This window comes from Aedes aegypti, chromosome 2 (assembly GCF_002204515.2).
Source record: "Aedes aegypti strain LVP_AGWG chromosome 2, AaegL5.0 Primary Assembly, whole genome shotgun sequence".
Classification (NCBI taxonomy): Eukaryota; Metazoa; Arthropoda; class Insecta; order Diptera; family Culicidae; genus Aedes; species Aedes aegypti.
The window spans coordinates 63,716,889-63,736,529 of NC_035108.1; the positions used below are offsets into that span (position 1 = coordinate 63,716,889).

The 19,641-nt window shown below is 37.5% G+C and overlaps 1 protein-coding gene across 16 annotated transcripts in view; it reads right to left on the reverse strand.

The window, feature by feature from the left end:
• Positions 1-19,641, reverse strand: part of LOC5566335 (titin) — a 446,003-nt gene that overhangs the window by 59,816 nt on the left and 366,546 nt on the right. For 15 of the 16 annotated variants that reach the window (XM_021841049.1, XM_021841034.1, XM_021841050.1 and 12 more), the window contains 2 exons: positions 1,384-1,523; positions 473-656 (listed from right to left, as the gene is read on the reverse strand). The exons of the other annotated variant lie outside the window; for it this stretch is intronic. In XM_021841049.1, the coding sequence (XP_021696741.1) occupies positions 473-656; positions 1,384-1,523 (324 nt within the window). The remainder of the gene's footprint in view (positions 1-472; positions 657-1,383; positions 1,524-19,641) is intronic. 16 annotated transcript variants of the gene reach the window in all.

The window sequence follows — 19,641 nt, forward strand, 5'->3', positions numbered from 1 at the left end:
AAATCTATAGTAGGGTGGCCATCTATAGTATAGCAGTTACTTCTTTCTAATTTGTTTATCTGGACCTCTTAAAACTTCTGTAAAAATTGCAGTCACTTCTCTATTGATAGGATAATCTTCAAGTCTAATAGTTGACAAATTCCGCTCAAGTTTTCACAGTATAGGGTAAGTGTACCAGTTATGGACATAGTGGTTCCCTATTTCGCCATACGTAATTACTTTAATGTCTTCAAACTTTAAAAACTTTTGTGTGTTATAGTTTTTAGATTTAAGATATATCTTGATGTTAAAGCATTCAAAAAGACTTAAAATGTGAAAGTTATCAAAATGTCACATATGGCCAAATAGGGAACCACTATGGCCATAACTGGTACACTTTCCCTATGCTGGGATCCCAATACGGTCATTGGGGGTTTGACGATTATGGGCTACCCTATTCTATAGATTCCGTCAAGCTAAAACAATATCAAACCTTCATAGGCAACTGGCAGCGATAGACGACACAGCCCGTTCCGGTATTCCGGATAGTACCGCTGGCCGCTTTCGTCGATCGGTACGTTGTTCTTGGTCCAGCGAACCGCAGGTGTGGCATCGCACGCGACGATGCACTCGAAGCGCGCCGGCTGTCCACTGACGACGGCGATGTCCTTCAGGGGCTGCAATGCAAAATGGGACATTATCCCTCAGTAGTCGCTCCACAGAGAACACAGTAGGGTGCGGCCAATTTTCCGAAAGTTTCTATTGCTCTATTAAATTCATATCACACATAGATTGTGAGCCTACAATATTAAGGTTAAGAGGTGGCGAGCGAGTTGAAGGTGAACTTTAAAGCTTTAATTTATGACCTTCAGTGTTTTCATGTTTACATATCTAAGTTATTTCAACAAATGATTCTTTTAACACCATTCTCTTCATAATTAAAATGTATGGAAATTGTGTAGAACAGAAAGTTAAAAATTGTTTTCCAAATGTTCCCTGATTTCACGAAATAATTGAACTTTGTTTGACTATAACTTCAAGAATACTCAATCGATTCAAAATATTATCACTTTTTAAAGATAATTTAATTGGTTCTAAACAGCGTGAATACAAATTTGAAGTTTGACTAACTTTTCGACAATTTTATTTTGAAGAGAAAATTGCTAACAGATTAAAAACTAGTGGAAAAACAAAGTTTTGTAAGCTTCTATGAAGTTCATGTTTTATAACATGAATTTTCTCCTCTATGTCGCTTGCGGCACCTATAAATCATTATACATTTGGCTCAAACTCTGAGGTTTCTCTTCGTATGCGATTTGAATTCAGTATAGCACAAAAACTTTCAGTTTCGGAAGCTTTCGAAAAAATAAGCCGCACCATAGAACACAGTTTCCTCTGACTTACGGCAACGAATAGTGGCTGCTTGGTGGCGATAGCCGGGTCCTGTGGATGGTGCTTGGGAGTGCTAGTGGCGGAGCGATTGAAGCCCTGAACCGGGGTCGGTAGTTGCTGCTGCTGTTGTTGCTGCTGTTGCTGTTGCTGGTCTGTTGTGGCAAAAGAAGAATTTTCCGAGCAATCGGTTTAGTGGCGGTTCATTCCCCATTTGGAGTGAAATGACTACAAACTGCGTAGGAAGCGATTGCGGCGCTGGCTGATTGACATGCTGAGCGATATGCGATGCTATGCGGCGAAGCTGTGAAGCGATCACACGGATGCACTTGTGTATTGAAGTCGAAAAATACAGGGAAATGGGGTACTTACCGGAAGCTCAGAAGATATCTGATGGGTTAGTTATGGACTGACACACGAATAAGTATAACTCAATACATACACTGTAATAGTATAACACAAACACGGTTGTTAAGCTGTGAAAACAGAAGCAGACACGGACAAACATCTTGACATAGATGACAGCGAACAATTTTATTCAGGGGATTTTTTTCATATATTTTTGTGGCATTTGATCATAAAATTTTTAATTTTTACCCATTATCCTTTCCAATTACAACGAACGACATTTTGCTAAACTAATAGATTCACTAAAAGTATCTTCAAAACGATAGGACATCCTTGATATTTTGCTTCCTCAATTAAATAAACTAGAATACCGGGCGAAAATTAAAACACTTATCTTATGCAAATCCGTTGAAATGACTAGCAATAATCGCAATAATGGTAATGGTCGGAATGACGGCAATGTTTCAATGTAACAGTACCATGAATTCCTTTTAGATGCTTCTAGACATTCAAAAGTTTATAAAGAGCCATTTGGTTTGATCAGTTGATTTTCACTTATCAGTGGTAACTCAACAAATATCAATCAAATCCAGAGAAGATCTGAAAAAAAAACTGTTGGAAAGCATCTTTAAGTTCAGTCCCACTATAAATGCTAAATTGATACCAACATAATAATCATAGAAAATAATCAATCAAAAAGATTTACTTCAAATTTTTTAATGAACTGGTTTTGTTTATCTCTTTCGAAACGTTAAAATGAGAAGAAGAATGGAATCCAGACGATGCATTTTTAATAGCAAAAATCTTGAGAACATTGTACTGCTCTGTACTGAAAGAGGAAGGAATATTTCGCTTAAAAACGTTGCGCATAAGTACTATGTATAAGGACTTTTCACATAAGGACGCTTTGCGTAATAGCCATTTGGCATAATGACCATTTGTCATAATGAGAATAATATGCCATCTTTAAAATGCTACCTGTTCTTGTTTGAAACGGTTTTATGGGAAATGTCCAATATGGCAAACGTCGTTATGAAAAACGTCCTAATACGAATGCGAAAAGTTTTTATGCAAAATGGGCCACCCCTACTGAAAATATTGAACATTAGAGGTGTGATATTAATGCATCTTTACCTTGAAATTGCAACAAATGATTACTCGAGAGCCGAACAGTTTTGAAAAATTGGATCTGCTGTGCCAATATTTGAAAAAAAAGATTATAAACGCAGTGCTTGCTACAGCAACATGGAAAATAAAGACCCACTCTACAATATCCGAGGATTTAAATGCGTACATTCTTGCTGTACGACAACTGGTAGGTTGTCCGTTTCCATTATATAAATATTGAAGTACTAGTTATTTCCAATTCCATAAGATCAATAATGTCTTGATATTATCTGACAGCATCCATGATTAATTTTATAAATATCAAAATCAGTTTTTTTTTCGTTCAATATCAAGAAACTTTACATAAAAATGTATACTCTGTAATATTTTCTCCAACCGTAACACAGTGAAAATATTTTCATGTAAATTTTGATTTAATTCATGAATTTACCCAACCAAATGTATAATAGAATACATGAATTGGCAAAACAATAATTCTTGTTCCAGAGAAGTTCAGGCTTATGTAGTTGCTAATGCAGAACATTCTATCAAAAATTCAGAAATATTGCAATCTATGTCAAATTCTAGTTCGTAGTGGGATCCTGAATTTTAATTACATCATTTTGAAAATTTTCCAGAATTCCTAATGCAATCCGCGATATTAATTGTTTAATTCCATTGAAATCTCAACAATTAAACAGTTTGGTAATAATATTTGATATATTTAACAGCTTTCAATCACATGAAAATGAGAAGTAAAATCATTCGATATCGAAACTTTTTGCGAAATCGCCGCAAGGGTTAATCAACCTCTCATAGGAATTCCGCCTTGAAATCCATGCCGTCGACTAAAGACAATATCCCGTCGCTCACACTCCACCCACTGCTGTGGAAATTCCCATAAATTTAAACGAGTGGACGGTCATCAGGGCGTTAAATTTGCGCTCTGTCATGTTTGTCTCTCACGCGCCCTACAAAACGTAACCTACCCAAAACCTAGCTGACCGCACTTGCCAGATCACGATAATTTAGTGATGTTTATTCCCGTGGACCGTAGCCACGCATCCATTCTATGCACGTTCGCAATTGGAGAATTACATGGGCTCCTAATCTTTTCAAATGCACGACCCTACTAGCCATTAAGATCAGTTTTAGCCACCACAGTGAAACTGTAAGATAAGTTTCCTGTGGGAAGAGGCAATGGTTTCCAATTTTCCTATAGTTCTAACGTGTGACAATCATGTCGCATACTTTCAAACCATGCTCATACTAACATAGCTTTAAAGTGAATACACCCCAGTAAAATTAAATGGACCTAAATATTTTATTTATTTCGTCAAAATCAACTAACTATTCATGCAATTCAAATTTATTGTCTTGCTTTTTATTGGGATGTTGACAAGTGTCTTTGATAAAAATACGAGATAAGAATATTTTCCCTCCGCTGATATTGGCTCATGACTTCCCAGGTGGTCGTGGCCCCCAGTTTAGGAAACTATGGTGTGGTAAGATAAAAATTCGGCAAATATCCACATTGTCCACAGTGGTCCAGATTTGATAAAATCATGGCAAAACTTAAACATTTTTCATCATTTCTCTAGTTTTGATCATTAAAAGTGTTGAGGGACACGTTTCAACATTGCCGATGAGCAATTCCCCGCTGCAATCAGGTCGCCATCGACACATCGTTAGAATTCCAATTTTATGTCATTGTTCACTAGCTAGAACTAGCTAAAACTAGACGATAGTCGTTGAGGTTTACTCAAATTTATAGACCCCTTGTACGACAACTTGGAAGCAATTTGCAGAAAAGCCCCATTTATATTCTCCATGCACGCAGAAAACTTAATGAGTTTTTCATCAATGCAGTCTTAGGAGCAATTAAAACGATAAAATTTGTTCTATGCCAGACGTTTCATAGAACGTACTGGGGCCCAGATAGTCGTAGCGGTAAACGCACAGCTATTCAGCATGACCAAGCTGAGGGTTGTGGGTTCAAATCCCACCGGTCGAGGATCTTTTCGGACTGGAAATTTTCTCGACTTCCCAGGGCATAGAGTATCTTCGTACCTGCCACACGATATACGCATGCAAAAATGGTCATTGGCATAGTAAGCTCTCAGTGAATAACTGTGGAAGTGCTCATTGAACAGCTGAGAAGCAGGCTCTGTCCCAGTGGAGACGTAACTTCAGAAAGAAGGTCTTCGTTTTAATTGCTCCTAAGACTGCATCGCCAAAATAAAAATCCCTCAGTGCGAAATATACCAATCGAAAGCATCAAAAGGGTAACAAACTTAGTCACGGTGCTCCCCTGACCGTTATTACCAGAAAAAATATCTCCATCAAATCTGTGCTCACCAGTCGATTTCTACAGCTAAGTTGCATGTCACAATGCTACTAATTACAGGGCTTGAGCCTTTGAAAATTAGTTGATAGTGAAAGACTTTTGTGGCATGTAAGGGCAATGTGTCATTGAAAACATTTGAACATGCTCAACAGTATTAGAATGTCTAATTATTCTATTTAAAAAAAGTGTTTTCATTGGTTACACCTCAAAAAGGGCGTAATTCCAAATTTCGTCTATTTTCTCATTAAAAGTTCACCCAAGCGGTTACAAATAACTGAACAAATCAACTTTGAACCAAATTTGGATAGTTTATTTGTTCTGATATTCACGGCCAATGAAAAACCGTTCGAATATCTCATATTTCCTTCGAACTGGTAGCCTTATATATTCCGAAGGGCGTAACTTCAAAACCGGCTCTACGATTTTTTTATTTTGCCCAGACATGTAACTTAGAAACAATAGAAAACGACTGGTTAGTACAGTTTTGATGGAGATTTTTTTCTGATAATAACGGTCAGGGGAGCACCGTGATTAGTGGCATCGTGTAACGGAAAGGCTGTAGCTTTCATTCAAAGCTAACAAATTTTGGCAGACATTTTGATTTTTTTTTAAGACACCAACACGTTAATGCTTCCAGTGGACGATTTGCCCATTGAAAGAATCACCACACCAGACAACGGACTAGCCTGCAACGCCCAGTGGCACAGTCGAAACACATTTCTGACGAAAAGTTTTCCGAACTGAAGTGGGAATCAAACTCATATCCATTGACTCGATGCGGCTAAAGGCTTGGTAAAACTAACCGCACGGCCACGAAGCTCGCCATCTTGAAACTCGACAAAAAAAACGTTTGTTAATCACTAGCGCACCGCTGGTTCTGAATTCTGAGATCATAATAAGAAAGCTGAGAAAAAACTAAGTGAGACAGGCCACCAAAACTATGTAAGCAATTTATTTACCCTATGAAATGCAGGATTTGCTTAATCGTTTTCTACGATTTTCACTTAGGTATGTGGCGAATGCAATTAAACATCATTTTTGCAATCATAGAAACAAATTTTTGTTCGTTGATTTTTTTTCGGGTCAAGTAAAGAATATGTGCACATATTCTTATGAGTAAAAATATATGTCAATGCGGCTATCTGGAATTTCGACGCCCTCTTCATTTAAAATAGTAGAATGAGTTTTCCAACTTGTAAGTATGCAACATGTTTAATTTTAAGGCTCGATTCGAAGAAAAAAAAAAACGATTAAAAACTTATTTCTACTGTACAATCAATTATGTTCGCATCGATCACCTTTGCCATGTACGTCAAAATCGTAAACATGATTTTGAAAATCGTTCATTTCATACCACTGATAACCTAGTTTTTGTAGCCTATCTTACTCAGATTTTGCTCTTTTTTCAGATGGTTCAACACGAGCATCGTAGAAACAATGGTTAATAAAACAGTTTTTCTGACGAAATTCAAGATGGCTGCCATTTTTTCAGCTTCAAATGAAAGCTACATCGCTTCCTCTACACGATGTCCCTAAGTTTGCTATGTGTTCCAAGGGAAATATGATACATTAGAGTGATGCATATTTTGAAATTTTGGCTCCCCTAGGCCGATTTTTACTATGGTAAATAGCATCCTACCAAATTTTGAAGTGAATCGGAAAAAAATTGACTGTGCACACGCCATTTGAAGTTTATATGGAGATTACTATGGAAACGCCAACCTTTTGTGTTCAGCCCTCTACCTCGTCGGCATAATATTTGATGGAGAAGTGAACAAACTATTCTCATGTGAAATCCTTTCAGCTACAATTTTGCTGAAGACCACATTTCGATTGAACGTCAGGATAAATTGCTATTCATAATCATAAAGTGGGTTTGCATTTTGTATGCTTAACCAACTGCTCGGCAGGCAACAGTGGTGCTCCTGGCGGGTAGAATAGATCGAAGTAATCCAGGCTACTATGTTCTACAGCAAAAATGCAGTGTTGCTCTAAAAGTAATTGAATGATCATCTCAGCATTATTTAGACTTTATTATCAATGATAACAAATTATCCCTACATCCAATCAAAATGTGGTCTTCAGCAAAGTTCTAGCTGGGAAAAATTCACATGAGAAGAGTATGTTCACTTTTACATAGATTATTATTTCGAGAAGTTAGAGGACTGAATACAAAAGGTTTGCCTTTTTCATAGTAATTTCCATATAAACTTCAAAAGGCGTGTGCACAACCAAATTTCCTCGAAATCACTTCAAATTTTGGGAGAATGGTTATTATCATAATTGACATTGTTTAAGCATAGGGGAGCAAAAATTTCAAAATTTGCATCAGTCTAATGATACAAATCACTTGAAGAAATACTCAAGTTGTATCACAAATGATCTTTTCGCAAACTGTATAGCTAGCTGGTGTACGAGGGGTCTATCAATTTGAGAAAATTGAAAGTTTTGGCGTATTCTAGTGATCAGTGACATTCTAGAACATCAGTTAGAATTCTAATGATTTCTTCCGGTAGTGGCCTGGTTTCAACGAGAATTGCTTGGATCCTATCTTGTGCAAAGTTACCATTATTAGGTTTTCATAGAACAATGTTTCAACAAAACTGCTGTTTTTCATACAGTTTCAGGCAGCGCAGTGAGAAACTCAAATTCTCATAACTCATAATTGAAATTTTTCATGCTTGAGTTGTTACTCACGCAACTCAACAGTCAAAAAATCGTGGATGAGTTGACTCATGCGATTGATTCATTGTCTCATATTTCTACAGTTCACTCACACAACGCAATTATTTCGTGTTAGTCTTGTTAGTTAGTAGAATTTTATGACTGAATAATTTTCGACGGCTTGAGCGTGATTAAGTAATTTTACACACGATAAACTCAAGCATTTCTCATTTCCGAAGCAGATCTCTGATGAGTTTGCTCTCGCGTGAGAGCTCATTGATTGAGAGTGAGTCTGTCAACACTGTTTTCAGGCTTCCAACGTTTCCAATAATCGATTTTTTAGGCAAACTCACACATCAATTTTTTTTTTCGCTGAATTCCGCCTTGCTGCAATTTTCTGCTATATATTGCTGAAATTTTCAGAAAATTTTGCTGTTTCCCAGCATTAATATGCTGAATTTTTAGCAATTTTTAATGATTTTCAGCAATTTTGATTGCTGAACACTTCAGCTCGGCAATTTCAAGCATAATATTGCTTAATGGAATTGGTGCGCAGGCAAGAGGATTCTCGTTTAATCGATCACTTGCACTTAGAAGAGGATTTGAACAAAATATATTTGCGTGGGGTGGCATTTTACATAAAGACGTTTTGCCAAACATAATGGACGCCAAATTTTTGTTTTTAGGCATAATGGTTGAAATTTTTGTTATTTTTTCATGTTTAAAACAATTTTTGTGTAAATTTATATATTTTCTGCAAAGCCAAAATCTTTAGCTTGAAAACTGGTCGAACGGTTCAAAAGCTATAATTATTTTTTAAATAAAAATTTAGCAAAATCGCGATTGTTCTGGTCACCCTATTTCGGAAATGGTCCCCCTAATCAAAAAATCCAAAGACGCGTGTATCTTTATTTTGGATAAGGAACTAAATCGCAAATTTTCACGGATTTCGGTGACCCACTAGATCTGTTTTTCATGGAATGGCTGTATATTAGAGTGATGCAAATTTTGAAACTTCAGCTCCCCTATGCTTAAACGATTTTAATTATGGTAAATAGCATCCTCCCAAAGTTTTAAGTGATTCTGAAGAAATTTGGTTGTGCACATGCCATTTGAAGTTTATATGGAGATTACTATGGAAAACGCCAATCTTTTGTGTTCAGCCCTCTATCTCTTCGTCATAATATTTTATGAAAAAGTGAACACAGTCATCTCATGTGAAAACTTCCCAGCTACAAATTTGCCGAAGACCACTTTTTGATTGGACGTCCGGATAAATTGTTATTCATCATCATAAAGCTGGTTTGCATGTAGCATGCTTCACCAACTGTTCGGCAGGCAACAATGGTGCTCCTGGCGGGAAGAATAGATCAAAGTAATCCAGGCTACTATGTTCTACAGCAAAAAAGCAGTGTTGCTCTGAAAGTAATTGAATGATCATCTCAGCATGGTTTGGACTTTGTTATCAATAATACCAAATTATCCTTACGTCCCATCAAAATGTGGTATTCGGCAAAGTTGTAGCTGGGAGAATTTCACATGAGATGAGTGTGTTCACTTTGCCATATATTATTATGTCAAGCAGTTAGAGGACTGAACACAAAAGGTTTGCATTTTTCATAGTAATTTCCATATAAACTTCAAATAGCGTGTGCAGAACCAAATTTCTTCCGAATCACTTCAAATTTTGGGAAGATCATTTTCATCGTAATTGACATCGTTTAAGCATAGGGGAGCAAAAACTTCAAAATTTGCATCAGTCTACTGTATATATATATATATATATTTTGTTCAAGATTTTAATAACGCTTATACATAATGAAAAGGCAATCAAAACACGGCAAAGTGGTAGATAGTAATTAAAGCGAAAGGCTATCTCCCATATCTTTCTAACCACCCTTAACATAAAACTATGGTTCTAAAGGTGGCCCAAAAGCGATATAGATTTATATGGAAATTACTGTGAAGAAATATTAAAAAATGTCCAAAACACGTTAGTACTCGAATGTACATAAGTACAATTTCATTATCCCATATCAAAAATTCGTTCTTCAAACCATTATAAAGAAATTTGCTGAAGAAAGCAATTTAATCTGACCGATAGGAGAAGAGATATTTATTGGTTGTTTACTATTATTTAGCTGCATATGGGATTATAGCCCTGAAAACAAATACAAATATCCAAAACAAAATTAGCTCAAAAGGGGTTTCTTTCTTTAGCAACATCCTTCATTATGGTTTGAAGAATGAGTTTTCAATATGGGGTGATGAGGTTGTACTCAAATTACAATACTAAGTGTTTGTAACATTTTTCAAAATTTCTCCATAGTTATTTCCATAAAAACCTTTGGGACAAATCACCTCCAACAAAGCTGAAAAATTCACAAAACACTATTTTAATGTTAATGATGGTAAGCACAATATGGGAGATAGGATTTTCAAATATTTTTAAATTTTGAATCGCTCTAATACCCATTAAGAGTCTAAAAATGCAGAGAAACAATTTTCTTTCAAAATTTTCGTTTGTGTTTTCAACAATCTGAGATTGTGAATGCATATTTGTCATTTGACAAACCAATAACATATTTGGTAATTGGGTTTTGATCAGCTGTTTTCGAAATCTGGACCTCTGTGGCGCCCGCTGGGTAGGCGACAACTCGACGAAGATGTTACGCGATTTTATTACAATTGCTTGCTAGCTCGTTTGCTAGCGGTATATTACATAAATTTATCCGCCGCGAACCGCGTTCGGTGGTGGTTCTAACTTTAGCCAATCCGTCAAGATTTCTTTTTGCCACCGCCCGTCAGCTTCGATGGGGACTAAATGAGTGGCGACAAATCTTTAATAGATCATTGCGTGTGTTTTGTGGCCTCTTCAAGTGTTCCCTCGTTCCGCTTTTCAGGAGCTGGGGGAACCTAGATGTGAATAGGTCAAAACTTGCGCAAATTCGATGACTTATTTTTTCTGTTATCGAAAGAAATCCGAAGAATTCGACACGAAAATGAAGAGGAGGGCATTTTTGGCAAACTGGTGTCGGTGAGCTCTGCGCTAGAAGTGAGTTCCTCTTGGGTATGCTCTCAGAGCAGGAACATTGCACACGTAGTCCAAAGGGGAAAATTTATTTCAATGTACTTTCGAGTTAATTTCGAATTATTTCTCGCCGCAGTCCGTCGATAATCGGGTTTGTTTTGCGCGAGCTGATCTCGAAGTGGCGTTAATCCCCCTCTGGCGATTTGACGAGCACGATTTAGCACTTGTCGTTCTGTCAGATTGCACCCAATGATGAGGTATGGGAAGGGGATTAAATCGATATTTGTATCCACTTCCCGGTGATCTAATTTACGAGAGAAATTTGTTTTAGTTTCCCGACTAATGATGTTGCGGTAAGAAGGCACTTATCCAGTTTGACGTAATCCGTCCTTCATTCACACGATCAACCCGTCAAGGATGATTAATTCGATCCATGATTCAGAGCATTCTGTCTTTGGGTGTTACAATGTTGGAGGAAATGAAATTTTCACTTTCGTTGGTTGAATCATCTTTGGCTTGCCTTGAGATAGTTCGAAAGCGCGAAGATGCGGAGGAGGGACGGTGACCCTCCTAAGTCAACTGGCTTATTTTTCTTTTCTGTGTCAACAGTGGGAAATAGAGTAATAGCAAATATTGTACTTGATGTACATTTTCCCCGTTTTTCAGGGAAAGTATCTATGGACAACGTTTACAATAACGTAGTTAGCAGAACATTGCATTGAGCAATTGCGACGACTTCTTTAAAAATTTGTGGAGGAATTCCCAGGTCAACTCTGCAGGATTTTCCGGAGGAACACTGAAGTATTTCTCGGAGGAACTCTGGAGTATTTCGTGGCGCAAGTCTGAAGGAATTATCAGAGAAAATCCTGGAGGAACCACGGAAGAATATCTGGAGGAGCTGCGAAGGAATTTTTGGAAGAACTCCCGAGGAATTGCTGGAGGACCCTCAAAGAAAATCTGAAGGATTTACCGATGGAGCTCCGAAGGTTTTTCTGGAGGAGAGCTGACAAAAATCTTAGAAAAATTCCTTCGAGCGATCCTCCGAAGGCGATTCTGTAGGAAATCTAAGGTAATCCCTTAAGGAACTCTCGAGAAATCCCGGAGAAGCTATGGAGGAAATCAGCAGGAATTCGTGGTGGAGCTCCAAAGGAACTACCGAGGATTTGCTGGAGGAACTCTGAAGGGATATCAGGAAGGCACTGAAAGAGATTCGGAGGGATTCTAGGAGAAACTCTTGAGAAATTCTGAGAGAAACTCTTGAGAAATTCTGAGAGAAACTCTGGACGATTTATCGGAGGAACTCTGTATGACTTCCCTGAGTAAATCTAGGGGAATTACCGGAGTAACTCTAGAAGAAAACAGAGTATAGCTCCGGAGGGTTCCCGAGGAATTACTGAACGAACTCTGAAGAATTGCTGGAGGAACTATAGCGGAAATCCGAAGGAATTCCCGGTGGAGCTGGGAGCGTGGGAATTCCATAACAAATTCTGAAGCTATTCTTGGAGGACCTCTAAAGGAATTCCTGAAAAACCCAAACAAATTTCCGAAGGAACTATGGAGGAAACCTCAAAGGAAATCTGTAGGAATTTTTGAAGGATTCCTGGAGGAATTTCTGGAGGAACTTTGAGCAATATCTGGAGGAGCTCCGATAGAATTCCTGGTGGATCCATGCAAATGTACCGAAGGAATTCGCGTTGGAGATACGAAGGAATTAGTGGCAAAACTTTTGAAACAATTCCTCTGGGAATTTCAAGAGGAACTCCCAAAGAAGTCCTGGAGAAACTCCGAAAGAATTCCTAGAGAAACTCAGATAGAACTCTTGAAGAAACTACGAAGCAAATCCTGGAGTAACTCTGAAGAAATTTCCGCAGGAACTCTAAATGAATTTCCGGTGGAGCTCAGGAGGATTTCCTGTAGGATGTCTGGAGGCATTACTGGATGAACTCTGAAAACGTTCTTTGAGCAACTGTGAAGGAAATCCTGGTGAAACTCTTAAGGAATTCTTGAAGAAACTCTGGAGAAATTGCAGAAGGAACTCAGGATGAACTGCGAAGGAGTTGATGGAGGAAATCCGAAAAAAATTCTGGAGCAACGCTGGAGAAATTCCTAGAAGAGCTTCGGAAAAATTCCAAAAGGAAATATGGAGGAAATCCAAAGGAATTCCTGGTGGAGCTCTACTGTAGAAGGAAATACTGAAGGTATTCAAATAAGAAAATTCAGAAGATTTGCTGAAAGAAAACCGGAGAGATTTTTGAAAGAACTTGGGAGGAATTACCGTTGAAGCTCCGAAAGAATTCCCGGAGGAACTCCGAACAAATTCCACGAAGAACTCAAAAAAAAAAATCCATGAGGAACCCTGCAAAACTTCGGCAGGGACTCCGAAGGAATTCCTGGAGGAACTGATGAATAATTTTTAGAGAAACTCCGTCGAAATCCATAAAGGAACTATAGAGGAAATTCCAGAGGAATTCTGAAGAAACACTTTGTGCATCTTTAAAGGAATTCCTGGAGGAACTCAGAAAAATTGCTGGAGAAACATTGAAAGGTTTCCTGGAGAATCCTTGAAGTAAATTCGAAGAAATTCCCGGTGAATCTCCGAAGGAATTCCCGTCGTTACTTCGGTGGAATTTTACGGAGGAACTCTGAAAGAATTCCTGGAGGAGCTCCGAAGAGATTTCCAGCACAAATTCTGAAAGAACTCCAAAGGTATTCATGGAGAAACTAAAAAGCGAATCGTGGATAAATTCTGAAGAAATTTATGGAGAAATGCCCGGAGGAACTCTGGAGTAATTCTTGTAAAAAAAATCCTGGTGAAATTTCTGTACGGCATCCTTGGAGGAATTGCTTGTGAAATCTCCGAAGAAATTTCTATTGAAAATCTCCTGAGAAATTTCGGGAGAAAAAATTCTGGATGAGTTCTTAGAGGATATCCCTTTAAAACCTCGAAGCAATCCTGGGGGAAATCTTCGGCTAAATTCCTGGTGTGAATCCTCATAGAAATTCCTGGAGGAAATCGTCTAGTGAATTTTATGGAATTTCCTAATGAAATCCCCGTAAGAATTTTGAGACAAAATTCCCCGGAGGAATTGCTGGACGAAATCCTCGCAGAAATTGCTATTGGACCTCTGACGATTTCCTGGAGAAAATTCCCGTAGTAGTTTTTGTGGGATATTCCCGGAGGAATCCCAGGAGGAAATACTCGGATAAATTCCTGGAGGGAATCTCCGAAAAAAATCGTGGAGTAAATCTCCGGAGAAATTTCTGGTGCAAAACCCCAGAGAAATTCTTGGATGAAATCTCTGAGATAATCTTCGAAGGAATTCCTGGGTTAAATCTACAGAGGAATTTCTTTATGAATTTCTAGACGACATTCCCAGAGAAATTCCTGAACGAAATCTCAGGAGGAATTCCTGCAGAAAAACCTCGAAGGAATTCCTGGAGAAAGTCCCCGGAGAAATTCATGGAGGAAGACCCTGGAAGAATTATTGGAGCAAATCTCATTCCTGGAGGAAATACCCGGAAGACTTTCTGCAAAAAATCACCGGAGGAATTCTTGGTGAAAATCCTAAAAGCATTTTCTGGAGGTAATCCCCGGATGATTTTCTTGACGAATTCCACGAAGTAATTTCTGATGGAAATACTTGTAAGGTTTCCTGAAGGAATTCTCAAATAAAATCCCCGAAGGAATTAGAGGAGCTCCAGTAGATTTCCTGAAGATTTATGTGAAGGACTTCGTTGAGGATTCGTCGAAAGTATTTATGTACAAATTCGTGATGGAACCCTTGGAATTCCTGCAGAAATTCCTAATGGATTCTCCTGAAAAAAAAAAACAACCTCTAAGGTTCTAAAAATTTGAATATTGGGGAAACATGCGCAGGTTTTCAAGAGAGATGTTAGTTATTCCTCCAGGGATCAGTGATGGTAAGTGGCGAACATCTCTGCTGAACTGGAACAAAAACAAAATCAAATGCTCCCGAGCGTAGCGATCTGACTCTGATCCCGAGCTTGATGCTACTTCTTTTGACATGTTCTCCCGAGCAGACGGGTGCGGACTTACTCACACTTAGCCAGCTCGCGAGTCTGTGATATTTGTTATACTCACGAGTGCTGCTTCGTGATACGAACTTTTCCACCACTGCCAGGGATTAGTTCAGGAATTGATTCCTCCAGTTATTTTTCCAGTGATGTGATTTTTTCAAGACATTTTCCAAAAATAGATGCATGGATTCCTACCTTCAAAGAAAACATTTATAGGTTTTAGAAATTCACTAAGAGATCCTTACTATTTCCAAGTGGAACACATTTTTCACTGCATTCCGCCAACATCTCTAAAGTTTTCTTCAAGATTCCAGCAAGAATTGCAACAATGTTTTTTAAATATTTTTTTTCAGGGATTCTTCAATGAATCGAGATATTCCTTAAGGAATTTTACCTGGTTTGTTTCCAGCTTTTTTCTCGATTGCTAGGACCTTCATCTAAACCCACGAAACTTCGAAAATAATGAGCCAATCTTACTTTGTAGATATTTTGGGAAATCCATTTTTTCCAATTTGTTCGCAAATTTTTCACTTTAAGTTGTGACATTTTTCCAAAAACACACCTAATAGACATGGCTTATTTTGGCTTGGATCGACCAAAATGCGTCATTAGAACTGTGATCTTATACTCTTTGAAGAGCACTTGCGAAAATTTGGCAGCAAAACATAAAAACGGATTAATCAAATATATTAAAATATACATCCGGTAAACTTTGACATTTGGTAGATGAAATATAGTGTCTTTCGGGAGTTCTTGCAAAAACTTGCAACTTTTTAAGTAAAGATGTGTTACAAATTATGATAATTTTACAATAATTTGTTCAAAAATCAAAATATTTCAATAAAAACAAGATTTTTTTTCATGCATACGTTTTTGACGTGTAAAGTGAAAAAAAAAGTGGAATTCAAGTAATTTTCACATTTTTTACCATAATTTTGTTATTTCAAGTTCAAGAACGTTGGTGTCTTCGAAAACTTATCGTATTTTTACACGTTCTAAAACTTTACCGAAGACGCGAAAGCTCTAGAATGTGAAAAAAAAAGTTTGTATCGCAGCGCCACTTATGCGGCGAAATTTCCAACTTACTTTTATCATCAAATCAGAGAACAAATAAATTCAAGATAAGTGTCCTTTGACACCAACCCCGAAAAATGCACTACTAAAGCTAGGTATGCTGTTCCGCTCAAGAAAAGTAAAAAATTCTGCGCAAGAAATGGTCAAGAAATTTTCAACAGTGAGCTCCATTTGAATTGGCATTTCTTTTCAATTGCGTACTGCGAAAAAAAAAGCTTTTCTCGATAACTTTTTCAAATAGACGTAAGTAACTTCCATACGGTTTTGAGAAAATCAATTCAGAAGAATCACAACCTGACTTCTAAAACTGTTTTAAAATAAATCACCGTTTTAACATGTTTTCGACGTGTACATTGCTTAAATTTTGCATACAATGAGCTCGCGTTGAAAAACTATGGAGTTCCTATTATTTCACACAAGAATGTTATGATAAGTCGTTTTATTCAGTTACTTGTGACGTTTTTCCACCAGTGTAAAATCGACACAAGTTGTGTTTTGTTTTGATTCGTGGTTAAGTCACTTTGTCTCTCCATACAGCGGGGCGGCGAAAGTAGTGGTTAGGTTGCGAAAGTGGAAAATCTTACTTGCGTCGTTTTGTAAATCCGGAAATTAAACGTTCTAAAAGTGTAAAATCGAGTTGCTTCAGAGCGAAACGTGTAGAATTTCGTCTGCGAAACACGTAGGATTGATAAAGTATGTTTGTATACTTTTTGACTTGAGTCTATATGAATAAGTTTTCGAGTTTTCTTGAGCATTTCTTGCAAGAAATTTCCCCCGCATCGAGATAGGCGATTACTTTTCTGTTGAAGTGAATTCTTTCCATAAAGCGCTAGAGGTTTTGTCTGGCTAAATTCTGCTCCTGGCCCAGTGTGCATTGTCGGCAGCCTAGTTTTCTTCGGCAGCTTTTCCATACGAACTGCAGGTGAATCTCTTCGACAGCCACGAATCAGCCGCATTTTGAGACGAATTTGGATGGCACACATATTTGGCGAAATTGTTTGTTCAGTCTAGAAAATTTGGTCTGTGAAAAGCTGACAGAACAAAAAAAAAACATCTGAATGTTTCTATTTCTATGTAGAATAGATAATCTTCATCCTATCATAGGGAGTTATGATAGGATAGAAACACAAAGTCAGAATTGGGTCAAAAAATTAAAGTGGGTCTTTTTCAGCGAAAGAGACAGAAATCTTGGCAACACTGCGTGGCTTTGACCAGTGAATCAATTGTCAATCAACACGCAACAGCAAAGACATTGGGCGGTATGAATAAAATGTAGTAATGTTGAGTTCACTACATTATCGGTAGTAAACACTATATGTGGAACACGAGTGGAACATGTTTGTGTCATTTCTCTTTCTACACCATTCGAACATACTACAAACAACGGTAGCATTTACTACAAAGCTACTGGCAATAAGCTTCAGAGGTTGCTACTCATGCTTTGAGATTGTTAAAATTAATGTAATAATTAAAATTCCTTCATAAGATACAGATTTTTTAAAAAAATTCCAAAATTCTCAGAAACATCTTTGTTGTCAAATCATTATAAAATTCACATGCACATAAAGGGAATGGTTATCGCAAACTTACACTTCAAATCGTGTAAATACATGAATTTGTGTTCATGATCGATTACGCGATGCATAGCGGGAATGTAGTAATATTCATATTTTCACATGATTTGTAGTGTGAATAAGCGACAAATTTGGCATATGTGCATGATTTTATAGTCACTCTGAATGGAATTTTCATAACGTGCTGCATCACTCTGCACTCTGAAAAGAACTTTATCAACATGCATTATCAGTCATTGCTCATGTTCGAAAGTAGTAGGTACCTGAGGTGGGACTCGCGAAGACGGTCTTCTTTTTCTGTGATTGCTGAGTTTTTTCTTATTGCACTCTGTATTTTCATCAATCATGCGCAATTTGTGCAAACTGTCCAATGAACATCTCAGCAAAAAAAATATTGCACTTGCATCACACCGAAGCATAAATAAGCTTTTGAGTGAAATTTCATGTCAGAAAACGTAGCATACATTAGAAATAACTAGCCTTGTGTTTAGATTTATCATCATCTTTGGAAAAACTGCTCGGTTGACTGAGCTTTTTTTCTAACAGTTTATTTTGAATACAATACTTTTCACTTTTCCACGACGGGCTGCCTTTGACGTTTCGCTACAGCGGAATCTGGGCTGCATATGACGTCGATATTTTTCCTCTTCGCCAGTCTCTTTCAGGCAGATACTACATGTTCGAAAGGTTTTTTATTCATACCAAAAGTGTAGTAAACTTTGTGAATTTTGTTTTTGAGTAGATGCTACATGTAGTAAAGTTCAACGCTTTTTATTCATACCGCCCATTGGGTGGTATGAATAAAAATCACTTCCAACATTCCTATGAAAATCCACCGGGGGAACTTCTATTGCATTGTAAGTCAGAAATTTCAGGCAAAATATTTGGTCTAAGGTGCATAAATAGAAGAAATTTAAACAGTTTTGTAAATGAAACCACGCAAGAGGGTCCATAATAAGTATTTCTAGGCGGGTCTATAATAGGCACGTCGGCAGCGAGTCGGATTACATTGGAATCAAATGGAGGGTCCATAATAGGAAACGTCAAATTTGTAAACATTCCTCTTATGGATCCCGCGAGGGTCAATAATAGGCATGAGGACAACTGTTTTCCAAATGAGTATTTCACGGGCTAAATCGAATGTTTTAAATGTGCACTATAAGGCTGGTTTGCTACTGACAAGAAAAGGAATCGCCTATCTCGATGCGTGGAAAATTTCTTCCAAGAAATGGTCAAGAAAATCACATTTTTCTGATCGCAGTACGCAGTTGAGAAGAAATGTCACTTAAAAGGGGGCTCTCTGTAGGAAATTTCTTGACCCATTCAGTCAAGAAATTTCTTTACTTTTCTTGAGCGAAACAGCATACTTAGCTTTAAAGTAAAAACGTGAAACTTGTTGAAAGGCTACACACAACGTATTTCCATCTAAGATATCATTGCAAAAAAGCGTCGAGAATGAATCTCAGCTACTTAGGGGCACAATTTAGAGGGGCAACTGATTAATTTAGATTTTTTCATAAGCTTTTAAACTTTTTTTCAATTAACTTGCTTTCCTCAATCCGTGTCCTTTTGGATTAAATTATTTTGAGCAGGATGAAGATTCAATTCAACGAAAATTCAACTTGTACCGATGAAAAAAAAAATAAGATAGATAGACTTTCAACCACTCATCAAGTTTTACGTGAAACGAATTTGGTTTGTTCTACTAGTCAACTGATCATTCAACAGGGTTAGTAGAAATGTTAGAATAATTCAGTTATCATTTAAATCGCACATTTTAGGAGCTGCTGTTCCCCAGGACAGCATTCTGGAACTAGTATTTCCACATATGACCTACCTGAGTTACCTCACTGAAACAAAAGATGTTCAGTAAAAATTGTGATATTCGTGTCAGTTTGTCCTATTTTTTGGCGACATAAATTTCTATAAAGCGCAATAAACTGCAGGTTAACTGAAATGTTAATAGCACACACAGAACACTATTTCGGACAATTTAGTTAAGCACTCCAAATCTGTCATCAATCATCAGTAAACATCCAAGAAGCGATTCGGGAGTGATCAAAACTCAAGAGCCATTCAGGCCCCGGAAG